Here is a 13,683-nt window from a genome sequence, read left to right on the forward strand (position 1 = left end):
TGAATCTCACAAAGAAATGGCGCTAACCTACTATTTTGGCTTTAAGTGCTTAAAAAAAATCCTAAAAATTGTCAAATGAAACTGCAATTTTACTAAAAACAAAAGCACATTTGGAGGGAATGATAGAAAACTAAACTGAGAAAATAACTACTCTTTAATAGTCTTTTCTTATTCAAAAAGACACTTTAGGTTTATTTCAATTGAAGATGATGCTACACAAAATTGATTTCTTAGAAAATACAATTGACAAATAAGTATACTTTGCCACCATCTACTTTAACACACCATATAAAAATGCAGTCTTCTGAACCAAAAACTAAAGCATGAGGAACAACAAGCATTTGTTTTATTTATAGTATGTTTTCAAAATGAAGCACAAAATTAATCTAATGCCTAATATTCTCTACAAAGGTTAAAAAGAACTATAATATCTACTAATAAAAATAACTAGTTCTGACCTTTCATCTGGTTAACAGGCCATCTTCTGCTAAATGAGACATTTCTAATTAGATGTACTGCCATTACCTTAAACTGAACATACATCTAAAAATTTTCAAATTGCCTCTTTGTCTTGACTTCCTAATTTGGTTAATTAAACTGTATCTGTTCCAGTTCCACTGAGGATTGAAATTATGAATACGACTATTCTTTCTCTTTCTTTGCTCAACACATTAGTCAGTCATCAGGTTCTACCAATTTTTCCTTAACAATTTTATATCCTCCCCTTTCTTACTTGCTAGTTTGACTGCCAAAGATGTCCTTATCTAGATGATGATGATGATTATTATTATTATTTATGTACCTCCCTGATCCAATTAATTCGTTTCTGATCTATTCTTAAAAACACCATCAGATTAATTTCCCTCAAATATTACTGTCATCAAGCCACTCTGTTGCTCAAAATTCTTTAAGAATGCCACTGGGTTCAAAATCCTTAATTCAACATTCAAGGCCTTGCACAATCTATCCTCAATTAATCACCATTTATTAAATGGTCTTTTTTCCTACTTATTTTTCACTAAATACATGTACAAGTTCCATTTAAATTATCTAGTCTCCTGACTTCAAATTTTATGCCTACCCCTCCCTACTTTCCTATTTATATAATCCTATAATCCCTTGAAAGATCAGTTCAAACCCTATCCATTTCTAACATCCCCACCCCTAAAATGATTTTTTATTCCTTGAAATCTTCTAGTACTTATTTTTTCAATCAGTTGGCATTCTGATAATGCCTTTCAATATTAGTTATTTTTTCATCTCTTATTATCTCTTAAGCTCCTGGGGGCAGGAATTTATTTTAAACATTTTTATTATTCTCCCATAGTACCTAACATTGTTATCATGATTTAGAAAGTATTCTACATCAAATAATTTACCATGGAATTTATTTTGAGTATCTTTTAAGAATTTATCTCTAAGAACTGTTGAGGACTAAATAATTAATAAATACTGCCATCAAATATAATATGGCAGAGAAAGATGGCAGTATCAAATAATTCTCTAAACATTTCAAGGTATTTTGCTGGCCTGAAAGATTTATGTGTCTGGAATCTAGATTACCTTGAAAACAAACATGTCATCAGAGTTCTAAAATTTGCATTCTGAAGAAACTTTTGTTTTCCCTAAAAGAAATGAGATAAAGTACCAGGAACCATCACTGAAGCCTCTCACAATCTGAGATTAATAGGCATATTGTAAGACTATCTAAACAGAAAAATAACCTTGCACCTGTTATTTTAAAAGTTGGGGTTTTAAAAATCCATTTTCTTTATCTAGCTAAGTATAATACCCAACACTTAAAAGTAGAGGACACACTGGAGAACATGGCAATTTCAGAAGTGTGCAGGTGCAAAAATTCTGAGTGGTGATTGGCAGCCTCTGCTTGATCGACACGTTGCAAGGAGAAACTCATTGTTCTGGATTAGTGGACACTGGAACATTTATAAGATAATCTCATGTAAAAGAAAGGTTAAGTGAACAATTACAAAAATAATTTAAAAATATTTTTAAAGAAATAAAAAATGTTATTTGGAATTCACCCATGAGACAAAGAAAATGAAGCAGTACCATCTTTTGAGTTAAAAACCCTTATCGTATCAGGTATATCAAAAGTCCATAATTAAGAAACCAAAATTAGACATGCAAATAATAAACTTCTGCCTTGAGTAATAGTAAACATGAAGAATCAATAAGAGAATAAATTTAGAAACATCTATATTTTTAATATTGCATATTAGGACTGACTATAAAATGCTTTCCTATCAAGAAATTTGAACATTTCCCAAAGAGCCCTTATAACTTTTGTTTTCCTACCTACACCAATGGAATCATGGATCTTTTGAAGTATTAAAGTAAGTTTACCACTGCTTCTGCTCAAAAGAAATGTTACGGCACTCTTCAATTACATCATATTTTTCTTTTTAAATTTACAAAGTAATTAGCCACCATTATAAGGATTAAAAGGACTATACTAAAGGCATTATCTCTATGTTAGAATTCCATTGAGTTGCCATCCCCTGGGTCTGGGTACTTAGATGTGATCTTTGAGGGATAATATTTTTAAAATATTTTCAATTTCAACTTAAGGTAAATGCTGACACATTTTAAAGCCAATTACTCTTAAGAAAAAAATTCTATCCTTTTAGCAACTAGACTGTATTATCCATTCTAGTTAAATTCCTGCTAGATCTCTAAATAATGCAACAGAGCTGCAATCTGATCTTGGGGCAAGACATTCATCTTCACATTTACAATACTTATACCTGACACAATTTTATTAAAACACATATGAGGATGAATATCAATGTGTAAAATATTAGTTTACTCAGTAAAGATAATACGTAGATATATGTAGTAGTAACTTTAATACCTAACTTCAAAGTCATATATAGGTGCATATGTATTGTATATGTATTATCTATCTATACACAATGAATAGAGTGCCTGTCTTAAGAGTTGAGAAAACTCATGAGTTCAAATCTAGCCTCAGATATCAGCTGTGCCATCCTGGACAAGTCATCTAACCCTATTTGCCTCAATTTTTTCTTCTATAAAATGAGATGGAGAAGGAAAAGGCAACCCACTCCAGTATCCTTGCCACAAAAATCCCAGAGTCAGTAAGAGTAAGACACAACTTAAGTGACTAAACACACAAACTCTCTCTCTCTCTCTCTCTCTCTCTCTCTCTCTCTCTCATCTGGGAGTTATTTTATGATACAAGTCTCTCAAATTGTGGAACAGACTTATTTTTTAATTAGTCTTAACAAATTGGTACTGGGAAAGAAGGAATTCTGACTCTTAAAGTCTTAGGTATGCCTTCCTATTTTTCATCTGTTTTCCATAATCAAATCCTAGACCTGACAAAGTAATTAACACAAAAATCAACTTAAACCTAGTCATATTAACTTTGGTCAACCAACATTTTAAGTCTATTATCTTTAACAGAAAAAAAAACCACCCACCTTTTTTTCTTTTTATAAAGAAAATTCAGGTACCAGCAAATATATATAACAAGGACATGTTTAGTGGTAGAGAGGATAGTTGGAGGGAGAAAGTTCTTGACATTATACTAAATCTAATCTATTAGCCCTAATCTGATAATAAGAAATTGATTTATGCCTTTTAGAGCGGGGGTTTTTACCTAGGGTCTTTGGAAAAATTTCAAGTAACCTATGAATTTTAATAGGGGGAAAAATGGCGTTTATTTTCACTAACCTCTAAGTGAAATTTCTTTTAATTATTTAAATAAAATATCCTGAGAAGTGACCTATAGACTTCAACAAAACATCAAAGAGGTTCATGACACAAAATATAGTTAAGAATTTTAATTCTGGATAATCTGAATGTTGGTTTGGAGATGATGGTCTTTCTTAATTAATTCCCTGCTACTCTAGATAGGCCAGAAATGGCTAAGGAGAGAAAAACTCTACTTTCTTCTAAGGCTTATATCCCACCGTGGGATATAGCACAGTTCCCTTCTTTCCAGATTCGCCCTATACTCCCTTCTGACCTCAACTTTTTCAAAAACTATTTTGGAATCTCAATCCTCATTTCCCTTTAATTACCACCTATTCAATAAACTCCAGTGGCCTTATCATCTCCAGAATTAAATGTAAAATTCGTTGTATTTTTTCAAAGCTCTTCAGACTTCTTACACTTTATTCACCTCCTTTCATGTACAGTAGCCTCCTTGCTGCTTCCCGCACAAAACAGTTCATCTCCCACTTTCAGCATTTTCACTATCTTGTCCTCATACCTGGAATTCTCTCTTTTTTCTTTACCTTTATGGCTTTCCTGAATTATTTCAAATCCCAGCTAAAATCCTATTTCTACAAGATTTTTCTGTTCCTTCTTTGCTAAGGTCTTTTTACTAGGATCATTTTTTATTTTAGTTTTTGCAAGGCAATGGGGTTAAGTGGCTTGCCCAAGGCCACACAGCTAGGTAATCAAGTGTCTGAGGCCGGATTTGAACTCAAGTACTCCCGACTCCAGGGCTGGTGCTTTATCCACTGCGCCACTTAGCTGCCCCCTACTAGGATCATTTTCAAATTGATGCTGAATCCATGCATATCCTGTTCATAAATTTATGGATTTCCTTTCCTATTTGATAATGTGCTCCTTGAAACCAGCTCCTTTTTTTGCCTTTATTTGTACCCTAGCACAAAGAACGAATTTTTCCTTGGCTTAAAATAATTTTGTTATCCTCATTTCTGCCATCTTATAGGTTCAAAATAGATTTTATGTGTTCTGGGGGCACATGACATTAATCGTAACATTTAGTGAATTACACTACATTTTATACCAAAAAAACCCCCCATTTTATCTGATGACTTAGTAAGAAAGTATCCTGTCTCAATAACTCTGAAAAATAGGTAAATGACTAGAATGCCTTCAACTGATAGTACAAAGGCATGCAGAGGTCGACTACTACGTAAATACCACGTTTTAAATATTTTGAAGACTACAAAAAAGAGTAGAATTCGTCTACCTATACTTTCCTATTTTCTTTAAAAAAAAAAAAAGAACAAACCAGAAGTACTAAAGTATTGAAATCAAGTGACTACATTTTTCTTGTTTAGTACGCAGAACTCAATACAAAATAATAAAAGCAAAGAGACAAAAAGTATAACTAAGATATACCAATCTAATTTAAGCATACTCTTTCGTATATCCAAAACACACTAAGATAATGAAAGATATCTTAATTCAGACTAAATACTTTACAAATTGTGTTCAGTTAAACAGCTATATAGAATGTTTGTGACTTTAGAGATAATATAGTAGTATAATCTCATTTTACAGGTGAGCAAATTGACCAATGAGAGAATGAAATCAATGAGTCACTCTCATGGTTTTCAGAGCAAAGTATTTATGAATATTTTAGTGTTCTCAGAATCAGAAGAAAAGTAGAACAGAAGAGATATTTTCTGTTCTCCATATGTAGGTTAAGTAAAAAATAATAAAATAAATACAGGCATGTAAGAAGTTTACAAGAACTTAAAATCTTATCAAAATACTAGTTTCAAACCAATCATATTTTAATGACATCAAACATAATCAAAATTTGGGATTAGAACCATGTACTGTGAAATAGTTGGTTTTTTTAACTGTAAAGTTACATATAAATAAAAGAGAGATCGGAATATTTTGAATGATTTAATTCATTACTCTCATTGTTAATAATTATGTTTATAATTCATACACAGGAATTATTTATTACAAAGGAAGTAACACTCTAAAAGTAGGAAATAAGATTTCCTCTGTAGTAAACCTTTTAAAGTAAATTCAAATATCAAAATGTTATTAAGTCATTTATATTAAGATTTTAAAGTTTGCAAAACCACTTTAGATATTTTTTCTTCTGTTATTCACAAAGGATGTCAAGTGACTGTCACATAGATAGTATCAGAGTCAAGAATCAAACACAGACCTGTTAGTATTTTGAAATCACAATTTAGATTTCCCTACAGTGATTTTCTAGACTATTTAAAAAAGTTATTTGACTAAGATTTGTTTTAAAATATATTTTATTAAATATCCCAAACTATTTTCCAATAGATACTAAGTAGTACAATACATTTGGGACTAAAAACAAAGCAGAATATCTTTCAATATTAAATATCCATGGTAATGGACAAAGAACAAAAACTCCTAAATTGTACCAGCAAAAAAATAAATCAAACTTTTAAATATTTTCAAGTGTTTGCTTTAGTATCTTACTTTCCCTTTATATAAAGTGGCAAAATAAGTTAAGCAATGAGGTAGGGAAACATTTAAGCAGACAAAAATCTCTTCAGTTTAGAAACAAAAAATCTCTAAAAATATAGAAAGCTATACTAACTAAAATTTACCCTAACAGAAAATGAACAATACTTAATATGATTGAGTTAGAAATCAAATTTCAAATGGCCTGAGTGTTCAGGTCTCAGTTGTGTGAATTAAGTTGTTGTGTGTGTTAAAAAACTACTTTATTAAACACTTCAATAGTTCACAAATCTCTAATTTCAATATGAAAATCTTTCTTCCTCCACTGACACAAACATCCTAAGGTGAATGACCTTCTTTGGACTTCTACAGACAAGTTTGATTTTTATTTATCAACTAGGATTACAGAATCACAACTGGAAGGAAATTAAAGAATTCATCCAATTCAACTTCAGTTAACTAAACATACAGTGATTTTCCCCTACCCCTTTTATTTTTTATAAGAAACATAAATCTTTAAGGATAAAGAATGTTATAAAATTTCAACTCATTCTAAAAATATAGGTTTAATATATTCCTTATAGGACAATCTGATACCAACATCATTGGACAAATATACTTGATTCTATACATACATATAAATATATATGTACATTTATCCAGGTTCAATCCTGGGTTACATCTTTGAGACAGGCCCAGAAATAAATAAGCACACAGATAAGTAAATGTGCATGTATATACTTATACACATATATGCACAATTAGAGTTTTACTATATTGTGGGAATTTTATAGGGTAGGATATTACTGTGACTTTCTTACCTCTGTCACACACAGGGTGAGAATCAAGGGAGATGAGTTTAATATATACCCTCAACATAGGGAACTATTCTTTCTCCCTACTTATTAGCTGTGCAAATGGCTAGAAAAAGAAGATGAAGAGCTCGATGTGGAATCAAGAAAATTTGATTACAAATCCAGCTTCAGAAACTTACTGGATATCTAACCCTGGGTATATCAATTGACCTCTTATCTGTTTTAGTTTCATCAATTATAAAATGGGTAGAATGATTAGCATCTACCTCCAAGGTGGCTGTGAAGATAAAATGAGATAATAAACTGCTGACTATTTATTTATTGTATTTTCATGCAGTCTTTCACTACCATTTCACTCAAATAAATACTAGGAAAACTCTGCTGGTGTATATAATCAGGGTAGACTATAAAGAAAAATAATATAGTAGACCCTACATTTAAGCTCACTGTCTTCCAGGGAGGTATGGTCACATACCTGCATCAGAAAAGAGCCTTCCTCTGTAAACTCTACTAGAATAATATTAATTACTTTGTTAGAAAAGCCCAAAGAGATTTATACCTAAAATAGGGAGGGAGCTGTTCTATGAAAGAATCAACTAATGCATCTTGTAAATGTTAAAAATCTTAAATTATCATGGTAAAAATAACAGGCCACAAATTTCTTAGCTATTGAAGTAAATGAAATTTAAGTACAATTGCTTCCTTTTTTAGTATAGTAATACTGAAATTACTAAAACAAAAGACAAGAACAGAATAAACAAAGAAAAAAGTAAATGTTCACCTGAATCCTTATATTAAGTCTACAAATATATTTATGCATTTGTTAAAAAAAAAAACCTTTCTATAATACTGATGTTGAGGGTGAACAAAATGTTACTTTTAGCTCATATTTTTAAACTTAATTTTTTAAAAAGATTATAATACATGTGTACATTTAACATCTCACACACAATGCATATATTGTGTTTTGGAAATTGATGTCAGATATTTTATACCCATCTATTATTTGGATTAACACATTTGTAGTATTTTATTCATATGTTCATGAGCTAAAGACTAAAGAATAATTTCTCTCTAGAAAGGCACTTTATACATGTATAATTCAGGAAACAGATAAAAGGTTTAAAATAATTATTATATGTCTCTCTCAATACTGTCATACTGTCAGATATGTTCTCCCTCACCTGCAAGGAAGAACCGACATTGTTGTAGTGCTTTAAGGCAAGTAAAGCACTTAACATATATTATTTCATTTTATCCATTACTCTACCATGTAGGTTACTATTATTATTATCATCATTACTATTATTATTCTCATCTACAAATGAAGAAACTTAATATAGTTAACTAGCCGGTCCAGAGAGATAAGGAAGATTAGGACAGGAATGAATTGTAGAAGTATACAGCAACAGTAAGAAAGGCATCATATGAACAAGAGGGCTCCAAGACTTAAACTCTACTTGAGGTTATGACTATGCTAGAGATACATAATTGATACCAAGTTGACATATGTTAATCCATAAATGCAACCTCATTCAATCTGACAAATCTTTGAGTGCTTATTATGTGCTAGGTTCTAGAGGCAGAGAAAAGAATAAAAGTCCAAGGCCTTGAGGAGCTTATGGGGAGATAGAAACAGGATAATCTGGACCTGATACTGAAAGCAATTTCAGAGGCCTTCTAGTTCAATAACCTCATTTTTATAGATAAGAAAACAATGGTTCTGGGAGAGGCCACACAAGTAGTAAGATTAAGAGGCAAGATTTTAATCCAGCTCCTCTAACTCTAAAGTCAGTGTTCTTACACAGTATATATATGAAATGTCAAGAGTGAAAAGGTTAGAGGATTCATGAAAAGTTTTATAAAGGAGGCAATACCTCTGAAAGAAGATTGAGATTCTACAAAGAGTTACTTAAGATACAATGCATTTCATTTATATAGAGGCTCACGTGGTCAAAGGCAGATGCTAGAGAATTACTCTCAAGTGTGAGGAAGAGTCAGGCCAGAATGAAGTATACAGAAATAGATAGTATGAAGTAGGTCTGGAAAGGTGAGAATCAGATTATGAAGGGTTTTAAATGTCAAGTTGATCATTTTGTATTTTATCTTAGGGGTAACTATAAAGGATTGTGAGATTTTTGAGTAGGGGAGGCAGGACCTGATGTTTTAAAGATTACCAATTTAGCAGCTGCTTAGAGGACAAATTGGAGAAAGCAAAGTATGGATGTGGGGAGAAAAATCAGGAAGATAAAGTAAAGGTCTAATTGGGGTGAAAATAGTGGAGAACCAAAATAATGGAAAGACTTTCTTAGGAGAGAAGAAATTAAAAGCTCTAAATATGTATTTAAAAAGCTTACTATGATTTGAGGGTCAGTTTGATGCCAGACTCATAACCTACTTTTGCATTCCATTAATAGCCCTCTTAAAAACTTCTAATTGTAGCTTGAAACTGGACATCTGACTCAATTATCATGAGCATCAAGGTATAACCACACTGTCATTTTAAAATGAATTAACCGCCATATCTTAGAACTTTGTTCACCTCAAATATCTCGCTAGCAGTAAATTAACTTCATTGTTGTTTAATGGTCACAAATAAAGAATTCAGTCTTTACATTATCCAAATATCCAAATCAAACTTTATTTTCATGAAACTATTTTGCTAATTATATTGACCACAGCATTCTACAATCCATTCTTTAGACTATGTTGTTTTACTGTATTAAAAAATAAAATTAAGAGTTGAAAAAGAATATTTTCCTTTCAATGAAGGAAAAGCTTTCTTAAAATTGATGAAGCAGAGAACTAGATTTTAAAAAGTGATTAAAGTATGAAAAGACTTTTCTGCAAGGCATAGAGAAGGGAAGAGATTTATTTTATAAAAGTTTAGGATAAATGGAGTCCCAGGGATCTACACTGAATCAAAAATATTTAAATCAGAAATTAACCTGGGCAAAAAGCTGAGGAAGTACAAAGCATCTTATGTATAAATTTTGTTTAAAAGTAAATACTCTTAATCTTTCTTGCCCTAACAAAAAAAAAGTAAATACTATATTGAGGTTTAAAATATTTAAGACATAACTGGTCCTTCAGCAGCCAGAATTTGATTTTATGATTCTTGTATTCAGAAAAATTCAAAAATATTTTGGCTATAAATTTTTTAATATTCTATTATTGTTCAATCACTTTTCAGTCATGTCTGATTCTTCATGACCTCTTTTGGGGTTTTCTTGGCACAGATACTGTAGTATTTTGCCATTTCTTTCTTCAGTGAATTAAGAAAAACAGGATTAAGTGACTTCCCCAGAGTCACATTTCTAGTGTCTGAGGCCAGATTTGAAAACTTAGTTTTCCTGAATCCAGACCTAGCCCCTTTTCCACCATGTCAGCTAGCTGCTCTATTACATTTCTAGTAATCATAAACTACAATTAAAACATCTCTCTCTCTCTCTGACACACACACTCCTTTAATATATTTCAAAATTCTCCAAACTTATTTCCTCATTAACATTCAAAAAACTTTGCCCTGAAATGCCGGCTCTTAAGTTTACATATAACACAAACTGTATACTTTAATACTTCAGTGATCCATGATTTTGTCAGTGTGAATACCATGCACTGATATAGACTGCAAATCCTATGAAACTCAGCAGATTTTCATGGAACTACTACAACTAAATTGTCAACCTGATGTAAAGTCTTTCTGAATTTAGCTAAACTGACCGTTGAATATTAGACATAATCACAAAGACATAAAAAATTCTTTCCCTCTTGATAAGACATTCCAGAGCTTGCATTCTATTGACATGACTTAAGTGCACATAGCTAATTTAGACCCTTAGGTTTAAAAACTAGGTAGGAGCCAGTAGCTTGACACAACACTAGATTTATTGTTGCATTTGGAAGCATAGAAGGCCTGGGAGATTCAGCTTCCAAAGGTGAAATTCACTACCTGCTTAATTGTAGATAAGTTACTTTACTTCTTAATGCCTCAGTTTCCTCATCTATGAAATGGAAGTAACAAGAGTAGTAAGCTGAGTTGTTATGACTCAAATGAGAAAACTAAAATAAATTAGAGTGCACTGAACAAACTTCAAACAATATATATATATATACATATATATGCATATATATATGTATATATATATATTGCAATTATTGTCTTTCAGTAGGATGTAAGCTCTTGAGGGCAAAAATGGTTTTATTTTCGAAATTCTAGCCCCAGGACCTAATGATGTCTTACACAGTTACGTGTTTATATCTTTGAGTGAACACTGAAAACTAACTACTAACCACAACATGTAGGCATAGTACAAAATGCTTTGAGGAAATAGATTTAATACACAAGGGTTTTAATTTAAATTTTCCACAAGGAAGTTTTCAATGTAAGATGAAAGTAAATACTTTTTTTACTGAAGTGGAAAACATTAAAGCAAAAATTATGGAGTCAAAATACTCCAGGAAGATTATATGCTCACTAACTAGTATTTAACATGTGTATTTCTTTTATGAAAATTATTTGAAATATACTGGAGCCTAAAAGTTTATCTATATTTTATGGGCCAATTTTAACCAAACTTCTTTTGCACTATGTAGAATGCCAGTAGTTAGAAAACACTGAAATCTTAAATATGATATATGCATATATATATATATATATACACACACACACACACACGCAAATTATATAAAAATGTAAGGCATTGACAATTACCATGTTGAAATAAGAACGAATTTTGACTCCTCTAGCAAGATCCCACACTATCACATTTCCATCATGGCCCGCAGAAAAAAGTACTCTAGGATCAAATGGATGTGGTTCAAGAACAAATACTTCATCTTCATGGCCCTGAAAAATGTATTTTTCAAGTTAAAAACCAATGACAATAAAGCAAAATTAACAATACAACACTAATACAGCAAATACTTTAGAATACTTCTGGGAAATTACCTCTATAAATTTCTTCAAATTTACATGGTAAAACAAATACCTCAATTTCTAAGGATACAAAAGATCCCTGCAGGTGCCTGCACGTTAATAAATAACTTGGAAAACTACATATTAACAAAAACTGTTTTATTTTATTTTTATTTATTTTATTAAATATTTCCCAATTATATTTTAATCTAGTTTAACTACATTTGAGAGTGGTATAGATGACATATTTGGCACCTCTCGTGTAGGGGATTATTTATGTAGCGCTCTTTCAAAACAACAACATGACATGACAGCAGCACATCAGAAAAGGGTTCTTTTATTTTCTTCAAAGTTTCATTTCCCATGAGAACCCCATACCAATAAATTAGTCACTGAGGAATAGTTTTGAGAAATTCAAATATGACAAGAATTTATTTCCACAATTCTTTTGTTTCCTTATTATATGTGTTCCACAGAAATAGCATTCTGGAGCTAGTTCAATATACTGCCAAATAAAAATTGGAAGATTTTTCTTACCATGAGTACATGAACAAGTTGACCAGTATAAGAATTCCAGACTTTCAAGGTCATATTATTAACAGCAGTTATAACAGTGTTGTCATGACGGTCCCATGCTACCATAGTTACTTTCAGTTTTGTGATTTTGTCTTCTACCCCTTGAAGATTTTGTCTGAAATAAAAATATTATTTTGACCAAATGTTTTATATTAGGTAATAGATTCTAATTTTTATTAAATACTATTTTTTAGCAGTAATAATACTGAAGAAAAATAGCTCTTCAATTCATTAATTCAGAAAACTGGAATTAGTTCAGCTCAACCACTGATTTTATGACCTCAATGACTCAGAAGTTTGTCTGCCTCATCTGTCACCCCCCCACCCACAAAGTAAAATAAAAACACACCAAACAATAAAAAAAAATTATACTTAATACATTTAGGACTTGGATAGAAAAAATTCATTGCCTCATATCATAATTATCCTATTATGGAAAATGGATATTTTTTTTTTAGGTTTTTGCAAGGCAAATGGGGTTAGGTGGCTTGCCCAAGGCCACACGGCTAGGTAATTATCAAGTGTCTGAGACCATATTTGAACCCAGTACTCCTGACTCCAGGGCCACTACTTTATCCACTGTGCCACCTAGCCATTCCGAAAGTGAATAAATTTTAAAGGTTCCCATAGATCTAGTTCCAAGTATTAGAACTGGAAGAGTTAAACACTATTCAATTAAATGTTTCAACTTAAGGGATGAGAAAAACAAAGACAAGGGAAATTTAAACGATTTAGTCATAGAGGTATTAAGTGGCAAAGCTGGAATTCAAATCCAGATCTGTAGTCCAGATGTAGCATTATCTCCACTTCATCCTCAGTTGTGTTCGACTTATTGTAACCCTACAAACTATAATGTCCATGGGGTTTTCCTGGCAAAGATACCAGAGTCTACCACTGCCTTCTTCAGTGGATTAAGGAAAACAGAGGTTAAATAACTTGATCAGGATCATTCAGGTATCAAGTTCCTGAGGTTGGATTTAAAGTCAGGTCTTGATTCTAGGCCACTTAATTATTTCTTCAGCATGCATACACCTGATCAAAACTCCAAATTACACTGCTAACAAGTGGTTATCTAGTTCTGAATGAAAATTTCATTATTCTATGTAGCAATATATTCCATATCACTTTTCAACAACTCTAATTGTAACAAAGATTTTTCTTATCCAC

General features: G+C 31.6%; 1 protein-coding gene across 8 annotated transcripts in view; it reads right to left on the minus strand.

The window, feature by feature from the left end:
• Positions 1-13,683, minus strand: part of PHIP (PHIP subunit of CUL4-Ring ligase complex) — a 192,520-nt gene that overhangs the window by 104,525 nt on the left and 74,312 nt on the right. For all 8 annotated transcript variants that reach the window (XM_074237360.1, XM_074237361.1, XM_074237359.1 and 5 more), the window contains 2 exons: positions 12,478-12,631; positions 11,737-11,871 (listed from right to left, as the gene is read on the minus strand). In XM_074237360.1, coding sequence (XP_074093461.1) covers positions 11,737-11,871; positions 12,478-12,631 — 289 coding nt within the window. The remainder of the gene's footprint in view (positions 1-11,736; positions 11,872-12,477; positions 12,632-13,683) is intronic.

Source organism: Macrotis lagotis, chromosome 5 (genome assembly GCF_037893015.1).
Source record: "Macrotis lagotis isolate mMagLag1 chromosome 5, bilby.v1.9.chrom.fasta, whole genome shotgun sequence".
NCBI classification, from domain to species: Eukaryota; Metazoa; Chordata; class Mammalia; order Peramelemorphia; family Peramelidae; genus Macrotis; species Macrotis lagotis.